General features: G+C 27.3%; 1 protein-coding gene and 1 long non-coding RNA gene across 4 annotated transcripts in view; both read right to left on the bottom strand.

Moving 5' to 3' along the window:
• Window positions 1-598: 598 nt before the first annotated feature.
• Window positions 599-3,997, bottom strand: LOC126550252 (uncharacterized). The gene is made up of 2 exons (XR_007604296.1): window positions 2,123-3,997; window positions 599-786 (listed from the first exon to the last, which is right to left on the bottom strand). It is a non-coding gene; the product is annotated as an uncharacterized LOC126550252 (long non-coding RNA).
• A 273-nt stretch (window positions 3,998-4,270) lies between these two features.
• The window catches only part of LOC114128327 (growth factor receptor-bound protein 14-like), an 86,501-nt gene continuing 70,887 nt past the window's right edge, over window positions 4,271-19,884 (bottom strand). For all 3 annotated transcript variants that reach the window (XM_050201420.1, XM_027992814.2, XM_027992815.2), the window contains exons 8-11: window positions 7,772-7,972; window positions 7,329-7,687; window positions 7,173-7,266; window positions 4,271-7,096 (exon numbers count right to left, since the gene is read on the bottom strand). In XM_050201420.1, coding sequence (XP_050057377.1) covers window positions 6,938-7,096; window positions 7,173-7,266; window positions 7,329-7,687; window positions 7,772-7,972 — 813 coding nt within the window. In that variant the 3' untranslated portion in view covers window positions 4,271-6,937. The remainder of the gene's footprint in view (window positions 7,097-7,172; window positions 7,267-7,328; window positions 7,688-7,771; window positions 7,973-19,884) is intronic.

Below are 19,884 nucleotides of genomic sequence, written 5' to 3' on the forward strand. Positions count from 1 at the left end.
CTTAGACTAATGATGATAGCTTAACGTAGAACTTAAGCTGAGTTCAGAACTATATATACTAAGGCGATGATGACCAATATTGAAGTCGAAAATATACAAACAGCCGTCACAACATACTTATACTGATATCGTATGGAACGGCTGTCCCTATAGAAAGCTGTGCTTACGTCGTGTCATGGCGGCAGCTGCACGTTATGAGTTATGACCAGCAGTCCAATGTTGTTTTGAGTTCCCGAAAAACTGTCGCGGGTTTTCGAAGTAGTCGATGTAAAGCAGGCACGCCAATTTATTTTGGAAAACGACATATCGAGTCATCGATAATGCAAGTGCCTATAATAATTTATGAGCGTGGAGCAATTTTTATATCATTCAGGAAACAGACGATAAATTAAATAAAAATAATGAACTTGAGCTAATTAAGTCCACATTGAGTATGTTTAACTGTAAATTGTTAATAGTTAATAAACATTATATTTAACTAAATGCATCCTATATGCTACTCAGCTACTCTTTCTTGTTGCACACTATAGCAACTGCAGTGTATCTAGGTATAACTATAGTTTATAGTGTTATAGATATAAATAACTAATACGTATGATTTTAAAATGACATATTCTCATTTTATTTTTACATATTTTTTAATTTAAACGATAATAGTTAAGTTTTTGAGTTACATAGATTTTTATATGAACGTTCGCTGCAGCGGCGTCACGTACTCACGTAGAATATCCGAAAACGTTAACGGAAAAAAAACACATGGCAACGTTTCACCGAACAGGATGACATCTGTCACAGAAATAAACACAAGTAATCAAAAATAATTATTGTATACTACTCTACTAGCTACAATGACTGGACTTGTTTAAACTATTCTAAAATATTCAACTGTTGATAGGTACCACCTATGTATAATTGAATAATAATTTAAGTTTGAATACAGAATAAGTAAATAATAATAATAATAATAATAATATTAAAATAGCTAAAATAAGTACTGATTTAGTTATAAGGTGGTGGTTATGATAGATATAAAAGATTTCTTAATTTCCCCCGAAAAAAATCTTCTACATACAACCGTGTGGTCAGTATTCAGAATGTGTTATTCGAAAGTGTTTTCACCGAGTGAAATAATATTGTTTAGGTTAAACGATTTCACTAGTTATTAATAACCATATGACCCCTTATTTGTGTCAACAACAATAATTCATTTTAATTTATTATTACTTATATAACATATATCTTCTCCCCGCTATCAAAGGCGGATCCAGAAATATTTCACAGGGGGGGGGGAGGCGCAAAATTTTCTTTGTTTTTGGTTTTCGTCAATTTTTAGCGAAACTTTATGATATCTATTTTTTCTGAGGAAATAGTTATTGTCGACGACAATACAAACGGTACTAATCATATATCAATAATACGTCTATACATATATATTATATACATATATTGATAATGATTGGTCAAATATATTTTATTTTCAAGATTTTACTGTAGAACAGTAGAACATGGGCGTGCGCAGGTCACAGGAATTTTTCACAAGGTGAGCAGAGTTATTCTAGTTACTTGACCTATACCTATAGTACAATTTAGTTAAATAAATATTGTCTCATATTATATATTATAATGAATTAAAATTTTTTAGACGCTTTTTTATTGATAATGAAAATAAAGAATATTACCTAAATGTAAATTTAATATAGTGTAACACTGTATTCCAGCTAACCGAAACTCTTAAACCAATCTTTATGAAATTGTATTTGACACTTTAGTTCTTGGATAGTTTTCAAGAATTGGTTGATAAGGACATATTTTTATACGATTACTGATCAGATACCTAATTCAATTTTATTAGAAGGCAATAGAGTTTCTGGATCTAGAAGGTGCAGGAGAGTACAATTCGACTGGTTAAATGGTAATACAATCTGAAAGTAATAGTAGGTAGGTATATATATTTGTAGATTATAACACAATCTATATGGAGTATAGTAAGTATTATGATTTATAAAGGTTAATGGTTTGATGTGTAATGCACTATACTAACATTTTTAATGATTTAGTTACTACCAATGTAATTTGTACAGTTAGTCAATAAATGAGTAATGTTATATTAATTTATAATTACATTTTTAAAATGGTTTCCAAAATAAACGGAAACCGTTTCAAGGTTTTGCCATCAATGCGTAACAAAATCTGGACGAGCATTCAAGAAGTTGGCGCCGTATATATTATATTGATATAATCGTATGCAAATACATAAGACCATCAGCTCGACAGCATTTTCACGAATTAGCTTTAACTGACTATAATCGGAATATAATATGTATGTCTATAAAAACCGATTAAACGTGTTATTATAAACTATAATCATTCATTAGAGGGGCATCACTTAAGAATATTCAGATGACTATAGGTGAAATATTTCTTTCCTAGAAAATTGACTTACTCATTTACTTGTGAATGAATTTATTAAATAGACATATTATCTATAGTATAAGAGTATATTTAACATTTATTTTATATATTTGCGATATAATATGATGTTTAAATTTAATTTTTCTATTTATTATATAGAAAAGTTAAATTTCAGCGTATAACTATAAGCTCTTTTATACTCTTTTTTGCTGGGAGAGCAAAGCACTATAGGACCTGTGACCCCTTTTATACAAAATTATTTTATAATCATTCGTCGTAACATAAGATTCTATTTTAGAATATTTCAGTGTACCAAGATATTATGACAAATAAACTTATTTTTGTCTTTAGAGCAAATAGGACAATTTTAAATATAATATTTATGTTGAATTATTATATCACACTGTACATTTTTTACTTGACAAAATGGGACAACATTTTCAGGTAGTAACAAATTATTTTTAACATCAAAATATTATCATATTATCATATTTAATTACGTTATTTTGAGCGACCATATTGAGTATTGAATATTAAGGCGTTAAATATAGGCAATTTTATGCACATGCATGATTCAGTCAGTACCCCGCGCCGTAGACGTATGTTATAGCGTGTAGTGGAATCATTAAAAAAAATAATGATGGTGTTAAATTTAAGTTTTGATTAAAGAAAATGAGGGCACTTCTAAATGCGTATTCTTTTGCAAATTGTAGACAGATTAGTTATAAATAATTGGTGTCAGGAATCAGGATTATGAGTACCATTAGGCGTGGGACACCATCAATGGCTTTCTAGATGTGAATTTAAATAATTTTCTTCATAACTTGTAAAACAAAAGTTACGTGAACACTAATGCACCAGACCCCGGTATCTATCAAGTGATAATAAACAGAAAACGAATGAACAAAAATTTATATTAACCGAAAATTATTACTCTTTTCCATACTATCATTCGACACATAAATGAAGCAATGATTGGTATTATAATGCAGCCAATGTACCTACATAGTCAAGGTAGTATAAGTACACTAGGTACCTATCGGCTATTTCTAGTATATTCATAACACCCAAGTGGCTAATTCCATTTAATTAGGCTCATATTATGGTTTATTCCAAATGTTTGTAAATAATACCAATGTTTTAATGTTAAAACGTACCAATTGAGACACAGAACATAATTCATTTTGATAGGGTTTTTATTTCTTCAAAAATGGGTATCAATTTTTGTTGCTCTACTAAAAGTAAACATTAAATGCATTTATGTATATGATATACACATAAAAAACAAAAAATACGGTTTAAGAATAATTCAATGAAAAATAATCAATGGTTTCTTTTATAATTATTGACATAATGTTGTTGTGCAATAATGATTTTATCAAACATTGATGTGCACTTTATGTACTTTATTACTACGCAGTTCCCCATATTACTGATAAAAATGCGCACATGCGCCATACCGATTAATCTCCTTTAAACACATATAATATAATATACAAATTAATAGTAGGGAAATGCAGTTTTTTTGATAACTCTTCCTGTTAAATTGCTGTTTGAAAAAGATTATCAATAAAAAAAATTGTTTACATACATTTTTATCTACTTTTGCATTTGCTTCCTCCTCTACTAATAATCAATATAGTTGTATTTGTTTTTTTTTTTTTATTCAATGAGGTCAGAGATTAGACAGAAGCATCCAAATTTCTTGAACTTGCTAAGGTTATGACGTTATTGCGTAATACCTAGGTTAAGACGTAGATAGAAAATAAACAAAACTTGTATTAATATAATACAAACATGAATAATTAATTGATCTAACCAAAAACTGTACAAAGATGTGTCTACAGAAGATTCAATAGTTCATGAAGTTTTTTTTTTTATTTAAATTTAGTATACAAAAATACATAATATTAGTTATTACTTATTATCATAAAGAAAACATACATCGTCAAAGAATTGACATTTTATAAACTTTCATCATTGTTTATCACTTTATCGAATCTAAAGTTTGCGTAAGACATGTCAGTGTACAGATTTTTTTAATAGTATTTACACACACCAAAATTACAACAATATGGTTATATTGTGTTTTCTATTTCACAATTAAATACAATATCATATGAAAAAAAAAAAAATAATATAATAATAGTTTTATTTTTAAACTGTCTAGGATTTGATTGTCTATAAAATTTAACTATTGGAAGGGAGGGAGCAGAGTTCCATCAAAATACAAATAATACAATTATATAATTTCTTTTTAAATAATACTTATCAACTAAACATTATCGAATTACAATACATGGTACATCATTCAACATAAGATATTGTAAAAATTATAATAATCATACAATTTTTTTCATAATAACAATTCGTAGGAACACAAAATGTCGATATAAAAAACACGACCGTAATCTGCATTTTTATTTTTTTTTTAAATAAATAGTTTTCTTTTGAAATTAATCAAAGTAACATAATAGTTGTAATACTCTACAGGGAAAAATAAATTAAAATTAATGGGTCTTTTGTACTTTAATAATCACATAAACATTGACTTGATAATAATATATGTTTTTTTTTTTTATTGTTATTTATATTCTATACGTTAAATTATTGTGAAAAAGAATAATATTTTTATCGCGTGTATTTATTTAATTGCACTGCGCTTATCACATTTGTTTCCACATATAAATGACTTTTTTTCACCTTGAAAGGAGTATGGAATCAACTTTTATAATATTAATAATGTCATTACCTATTGATTGCTTGATATATCTTACATATATATTCAAGTATATACTTTTATATTTTTCAGACAGAAATATAATATATATTAAATTTCATGAAAAAAAAAAACACACACACATTACATTAATATATATGTATAGTGTAGACATTTAGAACTTAAATACAATATGTGCATGTATGTATTAACAGCTATATTTATTTGTACGTCACAATTAATTAGGTACAATTATATTATTTATGTGTTATTATATTTTTATTTTTTGTAGTTATTGCATACATTTCAAATGACAACACAGAATTTTGTAAACAAATTGTTATAACAACAGCACAAAGGTATTAAACACACATACATTCACATATTATAACTGTATAAAAGCTTTCATATTTTACAGTATTATATATATATAAATCTCATGATAAAGTGTGTGTCTTGGATTTGAAACAATAAATAAATATTTAATAATACCTAATGGTAATGCACATCTTGTAAAGAAAATAGTATATTACCAAGGGGGAAGAATTTGAGATCATATCTGTATGGTATAAATTTATAACATTGGATATTATAGTGTTACAATGTGAGCGGTAAAACAGGATACAGTGCGTTGACTTTGGTCTTCACTCTTCAGATGGAATACAACATATAAATAACTAGGTGTTAAAAGTAATCTACCAACCATGCTATATGCATGTCTCAAAATATTTTACAAAAATAATGATAAGAATATATGAAAAAATAAAATAGTTATTTTAAAAACTATTAAATGGTTATATAATTGTATGACATACAGATATGATTAAAATTGTATTATAGAGGTAATATGAATTATTACTATTTCAAGAGCTGTATACAGTGTTTATTCATTTTGATATGCTATATTATAGAAGGTAGATACTGCTTGCTTTACTAACATGCATAAAGTATTCAGAGTAGATCATGGTACTTTCCATTGTCCCGCGTAAGCTATTGAGAAAAATAACATTGTCCACTGTCTATGGATATATATAAAAATATATACATATACATACATATATATATATATATATTATACATATAAATACACGAATAATATATGACATAACTACTTTAAAATTTTTTGTTTTTAACGGATTTTACAAAGTTTATAATAAGAATTATTATTGCTTTTACATTGACTACTGAATACCATGTTAAATAAGTTAAATAGAATATGTTATTTCCATTTAATATTAGGTATGCTTACATGCTAAATATTTGGTCTGTCATGCTTAAATTGCAAGACAAAAGTTATCACAATATAAATATTATATTATATTATATATTATATTTTATTTTAAATGACAATAATTATTAATGATTTTTTTTTATTATTATTATTCTCTCTAATATTACAATTAAATTATAAGTCCTAAAGGTGCTTGATTGAATGTTACGAACTAGTTAATCTAGGAACTGATCGCGCAAAATTATTATATCCATTAGGATTACACGTTAATAACTAATTGTAACACTGAAATATAAAATTTTTGAGTCCGAACAGTGCAAATAGTAGATGTTTTTTAACGATTCAGTCAAATTTTTTACAATAACGTTACATTACGTTAGAAAAAGAAAAAAGAGAAAAAAGAAAAAGATAAACAATTAGTAATTTGATGGTCGAGATTATTAAAATACCTAAGCCGTAGGTATTTTACCTGTAGAATTGTGTCATTATTTTATAGGTCACACACCTTTTGGATGAGAATATTTTGTGTCAACAGGAACTGTATATGTCGTCTGTGCATTGTATTAATGCAAATTTCATTTGGTGACTGGTACTTGGACAACATAATGCATCAGTCGAGTGGGCAGACTACCTGCATTTAATTGATAAAACTCTACTAGTTGTAAAAGGTCATAAAATTTGATCACACCGTTGTCTAGCGTAAAACAAACTTGATCGTTAATTGGATCCATTTGCTGTAAAAATATTTTTTAAATTTAACTAAATGTAATAAAATTATGAAGAAATTAATAAATAAATTTGAATACATACCGCTACAATAGGTGTATGGATAATTTTACCACCACATTTGAATGTTAGTACATATGAACCACATTTACTTTTGCTCTCCCTTATTAAAAATACCCTGTAATTTTAATTTTTAGATAAGTTAAATTGAACATTTATAAATATAATTATTGTACTTACCCATCTTTATTCCCAAGCCCATTAAGGACATTGGCAGCTTGATCACGGCTCATGTTTTTATGATACCATGGCTGAGATAAGTGAATATCATTTTCAAGTTTTGTAACAGCTGTTTGAAGACCAGGAGTAGTTCGACCACTGGATCGCCAGCTTCGCCGCACACTACCAGTCTCTGCTTGAGCAATGGCAAGTGCTTCTTTGGGATCTTCTACAATACGACCAACATTACCAGAAAAGTCCATAGCTACGTGGGACCGTACGCTCTCATTGGGCAATGGCTTCTTATTATATTCATACTCATTAGTATCGTTATGCTTCTTCACAAATGATCGGTAGTTGTCTCTTAATTGCTTTCCGTACTACATAACCACAAACAAATATATATTTAGTCAATATTTAAGCAATCAATTACTATTAACTTAACAAAATAGTTTAATACTCACTTTCGACAATCTCATAGCGCACATCCAATAGGATTGAGATCTATTGGAACCGCACGCAATGTACTGCTTTATGCCACTAGCGGGCACCAAACATAAGCAGTGATTTGAAGGGGATCCTGGTACGTTCTTAGTAGTGGAGTATATTTTAAAGTCACCTAGGCAAGCCCAGACTTTTACTTGACATTTATCACGCTTTCCAGACTGCAAAAATATAGTAAAATATATTGTAATAAAAAATAAAATATTCAAACTAGTTAGGCAGAAACAAATAAAAATAATAACAACTAATGGTATATTTCAATTGGAAAATGTGACTATTCATATTATTTTATTAATTTCATAGAAAATTTTATACCAAGAAACAACGACGCACTAAAAAAAATAACATGATATTGTGTCAACACAAACGCAAATTCAGCTAGATAATGTTTTAAATCAGCTATTTTGAATATTTATAAACCTACCTCAACATAAAAAACATGAACTATAATAACTTTATGTATTAGCATAAAATCTATGATCGGTACAAATTTATTGGATATATATGAAAATTAAAAATCATTAAACCGTCCATTTTTGTTTTTAAGATACTTAAATTTTAAATTGAAATCATGTTTAAATACATTCCGATGACACCACTGTTGAGTACAACTATAAATCGAAATATGATTTAAATCATGGTTAGAAAATAAAAATGAATGAATCCACATATTATTTACTTCAGTGAATTGATTAACAATCACGTTTGTAGAAATATATTACCTTCAACGTTAATACAATAGACCATAAAAACATTTATTCATTGACGACAAAAAAATGGATTCTTTTTAATCAGAACATCTGTGATATAAAAAAGTACATTAAATAAATAGGTTACATTTATAGTTTTTGTAATAAAACTATGGCACTACACTAAACATATAAACGGTGTGAAAAAAATATGGATACCATATAATATATTTATAGGTTAGGAATACAATTAGGCAAAAACAATAAGTGTTTTAATAAAAAAAAAAATCGACAAAACTTTTTATGACATATGTGGAATACCGTGAATTGTATTATGGTATTATATATGTTGCGGTTTAATAGGTTATATTTTTTAGAACTTTTATTTCCAAATTGTTTAAAATATATAAATAATTTGAATGTATAAGTAGTATTTAAAGTAGAAGTAAAAAGATTTTATAAACCAATTTGTCAGAAAAGGGTCTTAGAGTACAATAAGGGTACAATGGTCAATGCCACTAATTTAAGGTTTTCCCAAGGTAATAAAATCTTAATATATTATAGAATATAATAAAATTTAAATATAAATGTATTATACTATAATAATTATAGTAAATGAAAAAAAAGATAGTTATTAGAAGGATTACAGTTACATTGTTATAAAAATATAATATTAGTCACATTACTATACTAAATACGAATATATTTTAATATTAATACAATTTGTATATTGATTAACAAAACAATTATTCATAGAATAGAACGATTAAAATTTTATTAGCATTATACTTACAAGTTAAAACCTACACTGTAGTTAAAAACTCAACTTCAACAATGCAATTTCAAGTTTCAACTTATAAAATGTATGAAATCATTTTATGGGTAATGGTAATCGCTATGGTTTTGTTCCAAAATTAAATATTACTACAATTATATATTGCTATTTCTACACACGATTCGCGTTATGAAATGAAAAAATGATTCAGTTCCAATTCAGACGAATGAATGCAAAACGTTTTTTTAGAGAGAAAAAGAATTTTTATTTTTAACACAATATGACTTTCCAATTGAAATTTTCGTGGGCTCATAGTCTGAAAATCAACTTTTACTGAATCAAGAGTGCCTATATAATTGTCGACTTGAAGAAAACGAAACTTGAGTATCAGAAAAAAAAACGCTGTAGGCTATCGAATGACGACTGACGAGTTATCGACTGTTTTCTACAAGTCTATAATTCTATCGACAATCAACTAACGTTATAATATACCGGTCCAAGTTATTTATAGTAGACAATTGATACCAAAAACATTGTGATCATAAAAATTAAGATAAGATTTAGAATAATAGATATCGTGTATAAAATGGGACAATTATTTTAGTTGTACATTATTATCTTTGTACGTTATTATTAAAATAGATTAATAATTATGACTATGGGAAATACACGACCAAGTTCAAATTTGGAAATATTCTGATGCGAATTTGTATCGTTGACGTATACTTATATACTATATGTATATATATATATATATATATAAGCACTATATTATACCATGTACGTTTATAGTATATTGTATTACTGTATAATATAAACAGCCTTGTAATAAATTTAAGAAGATGGTTAGTCTAGAATTTTTAACCTATCACTAAAAAACATCAACACAATTTCTATCAACACTGCTAAAATGTGAATTTGAATTAACACAAAAAGACAGACTTGTTGAGGAATCGGCGTTATTAATGGTTACGAAACGAAACAATAATTATTAGCACATCATTAAAAGTTACTAAACTATAACAACGGCATAGTGCGATAAAATCGTAATATATCAGTGCCACGGTTTTGTATTATATAGGTATAGGAATTAGGAGTGGCCAGGCAGTGCAATCAAAATGCATTGTGATCAATCAACTCCAAGGACGAATTTATGACGCATCGAGACTAATATCTATAAAAATGGTGAGCGACGGTGCGAGTGCATAACGCTAAGTACTTATATATACATATTATATAGTTGTAGACACCAAGCCTCAACGTGTTATATATACATTATATTATATTATATTATATTAATGCAAGTGCATGTGCATGCCCGAGAGATACGGACATAGATTGATTACGATAGATAATAATTTAATAACACAAGCGGCATAATAAGACGTGCCTCCCCGCCGGGTCAGCGCACATGCATTTTTGCAGCGTTTCGTCTACTACAACGAAGGTAACGAATTATTGCCAACAGAATATTATGATGTCTTGACAACCGCACGGATTTTTCATCGAGGTCATCTCTCGAAGCAAACGGCGGTAAGTAATGTATTTTATTAGACTTAGACAGCAACACTTTTTGCCATATTTAAATAATAAAATATTATATAAAATATAATATCATCAAGCATGCGACTATAAAAAACGCAACGTTCCGATAACGTTGTATCAATTTAAAGAGAAAGAGTATTGAAACCTGAGTATTATAATAGGCTACCGGCTACCGTATATACAGTTGTATATATTATTCTACTATCGCCAAAAACAATATATTGGACATGGTTTTTGTTTACTTTTACCATTTCATTTTTTAACACGTACCGGAATAATAGGAAACGCTGACTGTATTCTGAAAATATATTACAAAACTAGGAAGTTATTATTCTTAAGCCAACTCAAAACAATCGAATGCATAATGAATAAACAACTAAATGATTTAAGTAAATGGTATAAAATTACATTTTTGATTTAAATCGTCTAAAATATTGTCGTCAGCAAATTGTTCTAGAAAAATAATTCTGCTATATGCACTTTAAGCTTTAAATTGAAGATTAAACTCATAGTATAGATATATGTATATAAAAAAATAGGTACCTACATCTTTTTTAATCAATATGAAGACATTTTTTTTTCGTGAGTTTTAGTATAATACGCAATTACCGTCAATTAAATATTGTATATTATAATATTAATAAGGCGTAATACCTAATATATAATAATAATAATATAATGTATTCATGCGGGTAAAAGATAACAATAATATATTTAGAAATAAACATAACCATATTTTATTAACAGTATTTAATTTTAATAGTAAAAAACTAGATATGCCCATGTATATTATAACACAGGTACCATAATTGAGATAAGTAGCAAAAAATGTCGATTTAATATATACCATAATCCAATATACACGAGCGACCGATAAATTTACAAGATCAAGTAAGTACATTTATCGAATGAACGATGACTCTCAATTAGACAATTTACTTATCGATACAGATACGAAGACGGGTGGTTAAGCAGGACCCGTTTGCCTAGTAGAAAAAATTTACGGAACCAATAAAAAATAACGGGTAATAATTATTGTGCAATCAGACCAACACTTGAGTTGTTAACAAATATGAATAGTAACACCACACACATACACACTATAAGGATACCCGTGGATCGCAAATGTAAGATTTCGAAAAGATAACCACACTTCAGTTGTGTGTAGTGTCAAGTACGACTGATATTGAAATAGTGCACGTACGTGATTAAACCAGAATTCTAAGCTACATCTTCCTATATTTAATATAATCAGTCAATTTGTATGCACTATCCTCTTTTTATTGCACAAGTAATCCTAATAAACCAGTAGTAAAATTGATATCTCTCCAGAAGTAGGTACACAAAATATTCCGTACAACATTTTACTACTAATTAAGAGTAGGTAATTAAAGATTTTTTTTATTGATAATTTGTATTCAATAACTTTTAAAATATTATAAACTAGTTTCAATTTTCTACAAACATTATTATTATTTTTTTACTATCACATATTTTGTAAAAATGTTTATAATATTTAGTACCCAACATCAAACGAAATGCAGATGGATTGGAAAATGTATTTTATTTTGAGGTCTCCTATTATTAAAAATCTTTAGAGATACCTTAAAAAGATATACCTAGTGCACCGCGTAGAGAAGTGTCTACTGAGATCAAGTACATGTATGTTAGAGAATAACGAGAAGAATAATGAGTTCCACTAGGATCAAAAAATTAACCGAATCGCAAGATTTGAAGAAATACGCAAAGGTAAGTTTATTGAAACGTACCTATGTTCTTATATAATCGAATAGTGACAAACCCACACCTATATACGAAACACGCGCCACGGTCACGATCGCCAAACTATTACCACTCAATACATAATATTATATTTTATCGTCTTATATTATTGTCAACACCCACATCTTGTACAATCTTTAATAGTGCGTCGTCTACCGTGAGTAAATCCCACTTGACATTTTACAGCAAAGTAATTATTGTTTATTGATTAATTATTATTTAGAACGGCGTATACGGAGTATATCGTAACAAACGAACACAAACAGCAACTGATATACTTATATAGGTAGGTACGAGAAAAACACGTGGTCGGCGATTTTAATTTTTAACTTTAGGCCGAAAAAAAACTTTTGGATAGAATTTTATAATATAATGACGATGATTCATACGCGAGACCTTCGCGGATGTTGGCCGCAACGCGCGCGATCGGTTTCTCGATAGGCCTCTATCTATTTCGGCCATACACAATAATACACTATAGTATTTTTTTACATTAATAAACTTCGCTCAACGCTTTCCTCCGCTAGTGGGCGCGAACTTCAATACGATATGCCACGTTCACGAATTATTATATATAAATATATGAACGTGTGTGTGTGTGTGTTCTCGCGCGAACACAAAGTTACTGTTAGAGTATTTTTAATTTTAAGCTATGCAACAAATAGAGCCGCGAATAAGTATAGTAAAAAAAAAACTGACAACTGTTTTTCCATATAGTATTTAAAATAAACTATAAATTTTAATCTCTTCATTTTCTAGTGAAAAAATATTGAATATATTTTTACAAAACTATTTGAAAGTAAAAAATTTATTTACGAATCTTTATATATTTTTAAAATACATCAGAAGACTAAAATTATTTATAGTTCTTAAAAGATACTCACCCTAGAAAAATAATAAAATATTTAAATTAAAGTAGCTTTATAAATTTATTTGTTCCTTAACATAGATTAAGACAATAAAAAATGTATAATACTTATAGCTAAATTTATAATAATTTTTAATATATTCTAGGAATTAACATATATTATTACAAATTATTTAATAACATTTGAATTAACTAAAAAAAAATTATGGCATAATAATTTTAACTGATTTTATCCATTTTTTTAATTTTCTATTTGCTGTTTAGAGTAATATCTGATAAAATTATTGATATATTCAATAAGTCCATATATATTTCAAATAACTTATCACAGGCTACTGTTTAATGAATAACTGTAAATATTTTATAAGGCTATTTTATATTATCTACTCATACCTACATATTATATTCGCCATCTACCTTTATACCTACAATATGATTGATCAATAAAATCTTAACAAATATTTAGTTTTTTAATTATTATCTATCACTAAAAAAGAAACAATAAATGAACTTATGTTAAAAAAAATATTCTACAACAAGATTTAGTCACATCAAGGTCTTTCAATTTCATTAAGTAAGCTTCCAAACAACTGAACGTGATGTAAAATATTTTATAGAAATTTATTTTGCTCGTTGTTTTAATTCACGTTCATCTTTTACATTATTGGTTATCATATTTTTCCAACTAAAACTTATACTTCGCATTTGGTATAAATAAATATAAATATTTTTAATTTGATGTATATAGTAAGCATACATTTAACATCAATTTTAGAGGACATAACTAATTTAAAATTACATGAAATTAAGTTTTTTAAATTTTTTATTAACTAAATACTTAAATATACAATGATCATCAATAAATGTACGTGAAAACTAAAATATATTTTGAAAAATTAAAATGACAAGTTGACTGAAACAAAATGAAATATTAACTCTCTTTAACTATTAATCTTAATTATAATAGCAACGTTAATAAATATTCTATAGAAAATCTGAATTAAATATTGAACAACTATTTTTACATAATTTATTTATACTTCAATATTTTATATTATAAAAGGTGCACTCAATGTTTATTAAAGGATTTGTACTAGACATTTTTTGGTTTAATATACATATAATATATATATTATTATGTACACAACTTATAAAATATAGTATATTTAATGGTATATTAATTAATACACTTTATTTAAAAAATATATGATACGTAGGTACAGCTTTTATTTTTTAAACGGTCAATTATGTTGCAATATAACAAAATTATTCCGTAGACTGTATAGAAATACTAAGTTACTAAAAATTAACGTATAATGGAAACTTTAAATCATTATAAATATTAGTTTATGTAAAACAGAGTCAATTTATAATGAACAATTGTAAACTAAGAAAGCTCGATTACTCTTATAAAACGTTTTGTCAATTAAAAAGACCGTTTACTCGTACAGTGTTTTACTCGATTATCTATACTTCAACGGAAGTAAATTATCAATTAGCAATGACAAAATGCAATTAAACTTTAAAAATTGAGCAAATTTATTACTTACCTAACTTGAAAATTAACATTTAGTTAGAAAAAAATTCTCGTTATTCGATTAAATTATTAGATTATTCTCTGCATATTGGTATTATTTTACATTTTGAACAAATTAATTTAATTTAAGAATAATGTACTCAAATACCCAATAAATAAATATGAATTTTACATTGATCATATCTTTGTAGATAGTTAATTTTTGTTATTAGGTAATAAAATATTTATGATAAGGAGATAAGTGATCAATAATTCACGCATAAATAATAAATATTAGTTGTTGAAATACGATAAATATAATCTAACTTCATACATTATAATGTGTTAATACTTTGATAAGGTCAAAATTGCAAAATAACTCTGTGAAAAAAGATCATTACTACCTATACTATATTATAATGGAATTTGGATGGCTTTATCAACAAGATATTATCTACGATTAATTAGGTAATTACCAACGATGTTACACAATATTATCACTATATTATTGTTTATACACATGTATTAGATACTTAAGTACGTAAAACCATTGTATTAGAAATGATTTCTCACGATAATATATAATAAATATTTTCCTTATATATTCCATATTTATATTGACCTATAATAGTATTAAGCTAATACAAGTGAGGGGGATTATTTTTATACCATATTACTGGGGGCTAAAATAACTAAATGTTTGTACTGCATACTTTTTAAGTGACGTACAAAACCGCGAAGCCTTAGTCTTTCATATAGACCCAAATTAAAGTTAAAATCAAGCAAACCTTAAATCGATATAAGTATTTTTTTAATTATTGATTTTATAAAAAGTCAATAATGCAGTATATTATTATAACTTAAAACTTATTAAGTATAGTTAAAGTATAACTTCTATGAAATAACTCTAATAAGTAAATCAGACTTATAGAAATATTAATTTATGAAATTTACATACATATTTTTATTAGTTTCAAAGTTTTGAATTAAATTTTATTTATATTATTTAACAATTATTAAAAATAACGGTTAAGAAATAAAAACCTATTAGGTTTGTGTTCTCATTTGATGTAAATATGTAATGGAATTGAAGAATATTTTAACATTGATTATATGAGACCTATATTCTGGAAAGAGTCGGAAAGACACCTCAAAACAATAAAACTAAAATAATTGTGTATAACTGTATCAGCACTTAGTTGACCAAGATTATTTTCTTATTATATATTTAGTATTTACCCATTATAAACAATTATTTAATTGTAAATTAAATATTGTATTAATATACTAGTCGCTTTATAAACTATAATTAAATATACAGATTTACTAATCTATTTAAATTTTAAATAAACGAAAATATAAGATATTATATTATAAAAAAGAGGTAGATCCGTATTTAATATAGATGCATATTATGTATATTAGAATTTTTAGACTTCTCTATTTGGTACCTGTCGGCTGTCTGCGTTAGCAATTTTCATTAATAGAGAAAGAGAGAGATACACGCGCGCGCACACACACACACACATACACATACATTTTATATATAATTGTGAAAGTATTCTCATGCCATCGGCTACTAGACAAAAGCAGTGGTTGTGTACGCACGGAGTACACCTTCACTAGCAAAGTATAGGCGGGGACAGAAAAATAAATTGGTGGTCTTTTTTATCAGGTTCTAACCGCAGGTTAAATACGTGCAAATAGAAACAAAAAAAAAAAAATTGTAAAGGAAGGAGTGGTCAAAGTGTAGTTCAGTGCGTGTGTAGAGAATGATAGAGCTGATAGAACAATAGTGCAAGCTAGAATAGGATTTGATTGCAATGTCAGTTTCTAATTAGTTATCTTAAAAAAGTATAAACAAACATTTGTGTACCTAATCTATTTACTCCATCTTGATAAAAGTATGTGAAATACTAATACTTGTAAAACAGAAATACAATTAGGTATAGTAATAAATAATATCATAATATAAGATATCGATATTTAATAACGAACTATTCCCTGATGGAATACAATATATTAAAGTATAACATACAATTTTTTACAGTTATAATTGAACATTTCATTAATCATTTATAAGTGATAAATTTAGTAAGATTTTTATTATACGAAAAATAATGTAGGAACCTATACTATTGAATCTACAATAACCAAGTAATTAGAATGTTATAAGTTCAATCGTTAGGAAAACGTAAGAAAAACTGTTAGAAAACTAAATATTTATCCATTGATCATATTTTTAAAATTTTTATTATTGTTGAAAATAAAAATGATCTATACAAATATATAGATATACCTAATAATAGTTATGATATTAAAATACATTTGTTTAATATGAATCGCTTGATAGGGGCGGTTACAAGTTGATAATACAACGCGCAAAGTTTAGAATATATTATCTAGGTGTAAAAAAGAAAAGAAAATTTTGTATTTATTTATTTTGTCAGAATAATAAGTCATAATTACGAGTTTCTTTTGAATCAGTGAGGGACCTCATAAAACTTATTAAAATGTTTAAATATTTAAAATCACAAAGCGTTGTCTGCAAAACCATTTAATGTCTGCGTAAAGAACCTAAGTAGTTAGTAACGAGAATATATTATTTATAATTCAAAATATCAACCCAAAAGTACCATAAACAGAGTTTTTGGTGGTTAAATTAAACTGTATAGAGCAATAATATAGCTTCATAGTAGCCCAGCCGGTTATCAAGATACTGTTTATACTCGTATACAGGCGACATTAACGAATCGTTACTTAACTCATTTAATAGTCGTTTAATATTAAATTAGATGTAGTGTATACTAGATTATTGTTTAAAAAATAAAGATACATTGTGTAATTCAAAGGATAAAGATGCTTTAAGCGTAATAAACAATGTAAATCTCGTAGTCTCGTATACAATAAATACATTATATTATAATACATTTTCAGCCTACTAAATAATAGCTGCAGTTAGGTAACCCTATATTTGCGGCAGTGACCTTTGGGCTTTGAGCTATATTTTTACATGATAAGAGATAAGGAAAATTTAATTTACTGTAAAGAGTATAATTATTATAGTTTTTAAATTATTCTAAAGGTAAAATCAAATGAATTGGTTTCAAGTTAAGCTTTATCGATCACACAGTTAAAATGCAAGAGTAAAATTTTAACTTACATTTTCAATATTAATAGATTGCACATAAAATGTACCTATACATAATTGGTTAAATGCATTTAAACTTTTTTTTTTTCATATTATCGTTAGAAAAATTTTTTTGTATGGCTTTGTTAGCAAATAAGCCCGACAATAACCTACATTTTCCTGGCGGGTTAACCGTTAAAATAAAGTATATTTTATTGTTTTATTTTTTATGTGACATAATATACCAGTATACCACCACCATTAACGACCTATAGGACAAAACAATTTGTTACTAAATTAAACACAAATGTCTTTCAGTTTCACATGTCATAACTATGCAGTGTTCTTAAATGCAGCTCTCAAGCATAACAATAAATTTACAAAATTATCTTAATTGCAGAGGTTTACTTATCTCTTTCCGGATACAAAACCAACTCGCGGCAAAATTGTACGCTTTAATCGATTTTTCTCTCTCTTTCAACATAATTTGTCATCATTACGAACGTGCCTCATAATAATTCTTGGGTTAGAATAGATTTTCATTCGTACACAAAGGAAATTTAATTTTTCAGTATGTCTGGATTTTGGTAATCAAAAACATAAATAATAATAACAATAATTGTAATAATTATTTATTTTAATGTTTTTTTTTTTTTTTTTTTTTTGACAGTATACTCGCCAGTATCGTATTTCAATGTTACTTTAAAATATAGAATTTGCGGAAGAAACTCGATAGTACATTAAAATGTCATACAAGCTTGGATATAAATTATGTGAACGTAGACACTATATAATATTATATAGATGAATATATTACTCATTATAAAAACGACATTGAACTGATCGTACAGTTATATAAACATTTTATAAATTTCAAACTGTAAGTTAATTTTAACAATATATATGCCAGATTGCATTAAAAATTGATTAATTTAATAGTCCAATAAAAGTTATTGGACCAATCACGGGCCACTAAATCATGTTTAAGGGATCATTAATATTCACTGTTGATTCATTAAACGTTAAGTGATAATTCACGCAACTCGACAATAGACTACCTAAAATATTAAACCTGTATTTTATACTTTGCTATCTAGTACATATTATATATTAATTGATGACAACATAACTATATGTAACCAAACTCGTGAAAACGACGGTTTACTATTATCGTTCGAAATGAAAAATTGACGAAACGTTTCAAATCTAAGTACTGCAGTGATATTTAGACGAAATTCGTTTTGACACGAAATTCAAAACCTTATCTCGTACAAACCGCTCAGACGACGATCTACTGAGACAACCGAGCGGAAGAATCATGTATGATTTTGCAAAAAAGAACCACGAACGAATTGGGTCAAAATTTGTTTTTGAAGGTCTCGTATCTAGGTGTGGGTAGGTATATTTTAATTTATGGGGCCTACGGAAATCCGAGATCCGGATTTTCGAGGGAAAAGCAAATGCTGTACTACGGGCGTCGCAATAGGCGTAGATCGTTAAAATAGGAGCGAACGTATAAATTTCAGCGCCGAGTACAGCTCTCGCTCACACACTTTTGTGCCGGGCTTATTGGTGGTTACCAATAACGCCTACGCGATTCGCGATTCGGTTTCGAAAAACGAGAGAAAATCGTTTGCCGAAATGTTTCGCGATCCCGATCGTACGGGACTTCGCAGACGGCGGCGTTCGTCGTCAGATAACAAGTGGGTCGTAGTATAGGTACGTACCTTCTCCTCTCGGTGGTCCTGGGGCGACCGATCTTGGCGAA

The sequence above is a fragment of the Aphis gossypii genome, chromosome 2 (assembly GCF_020184175.1).
Source record: "Aphis gossypii isolate Hap1 chromosome 2, ASM2018417v2, whole genome shotgun sequence".
In the NCBI taxonomy this organism is placed as follows: Eukaryota; Metazoa; Arthropoda; class Insecta; order Hemiptera; family Aphididae; genus Aphis; species Aphis gossypii.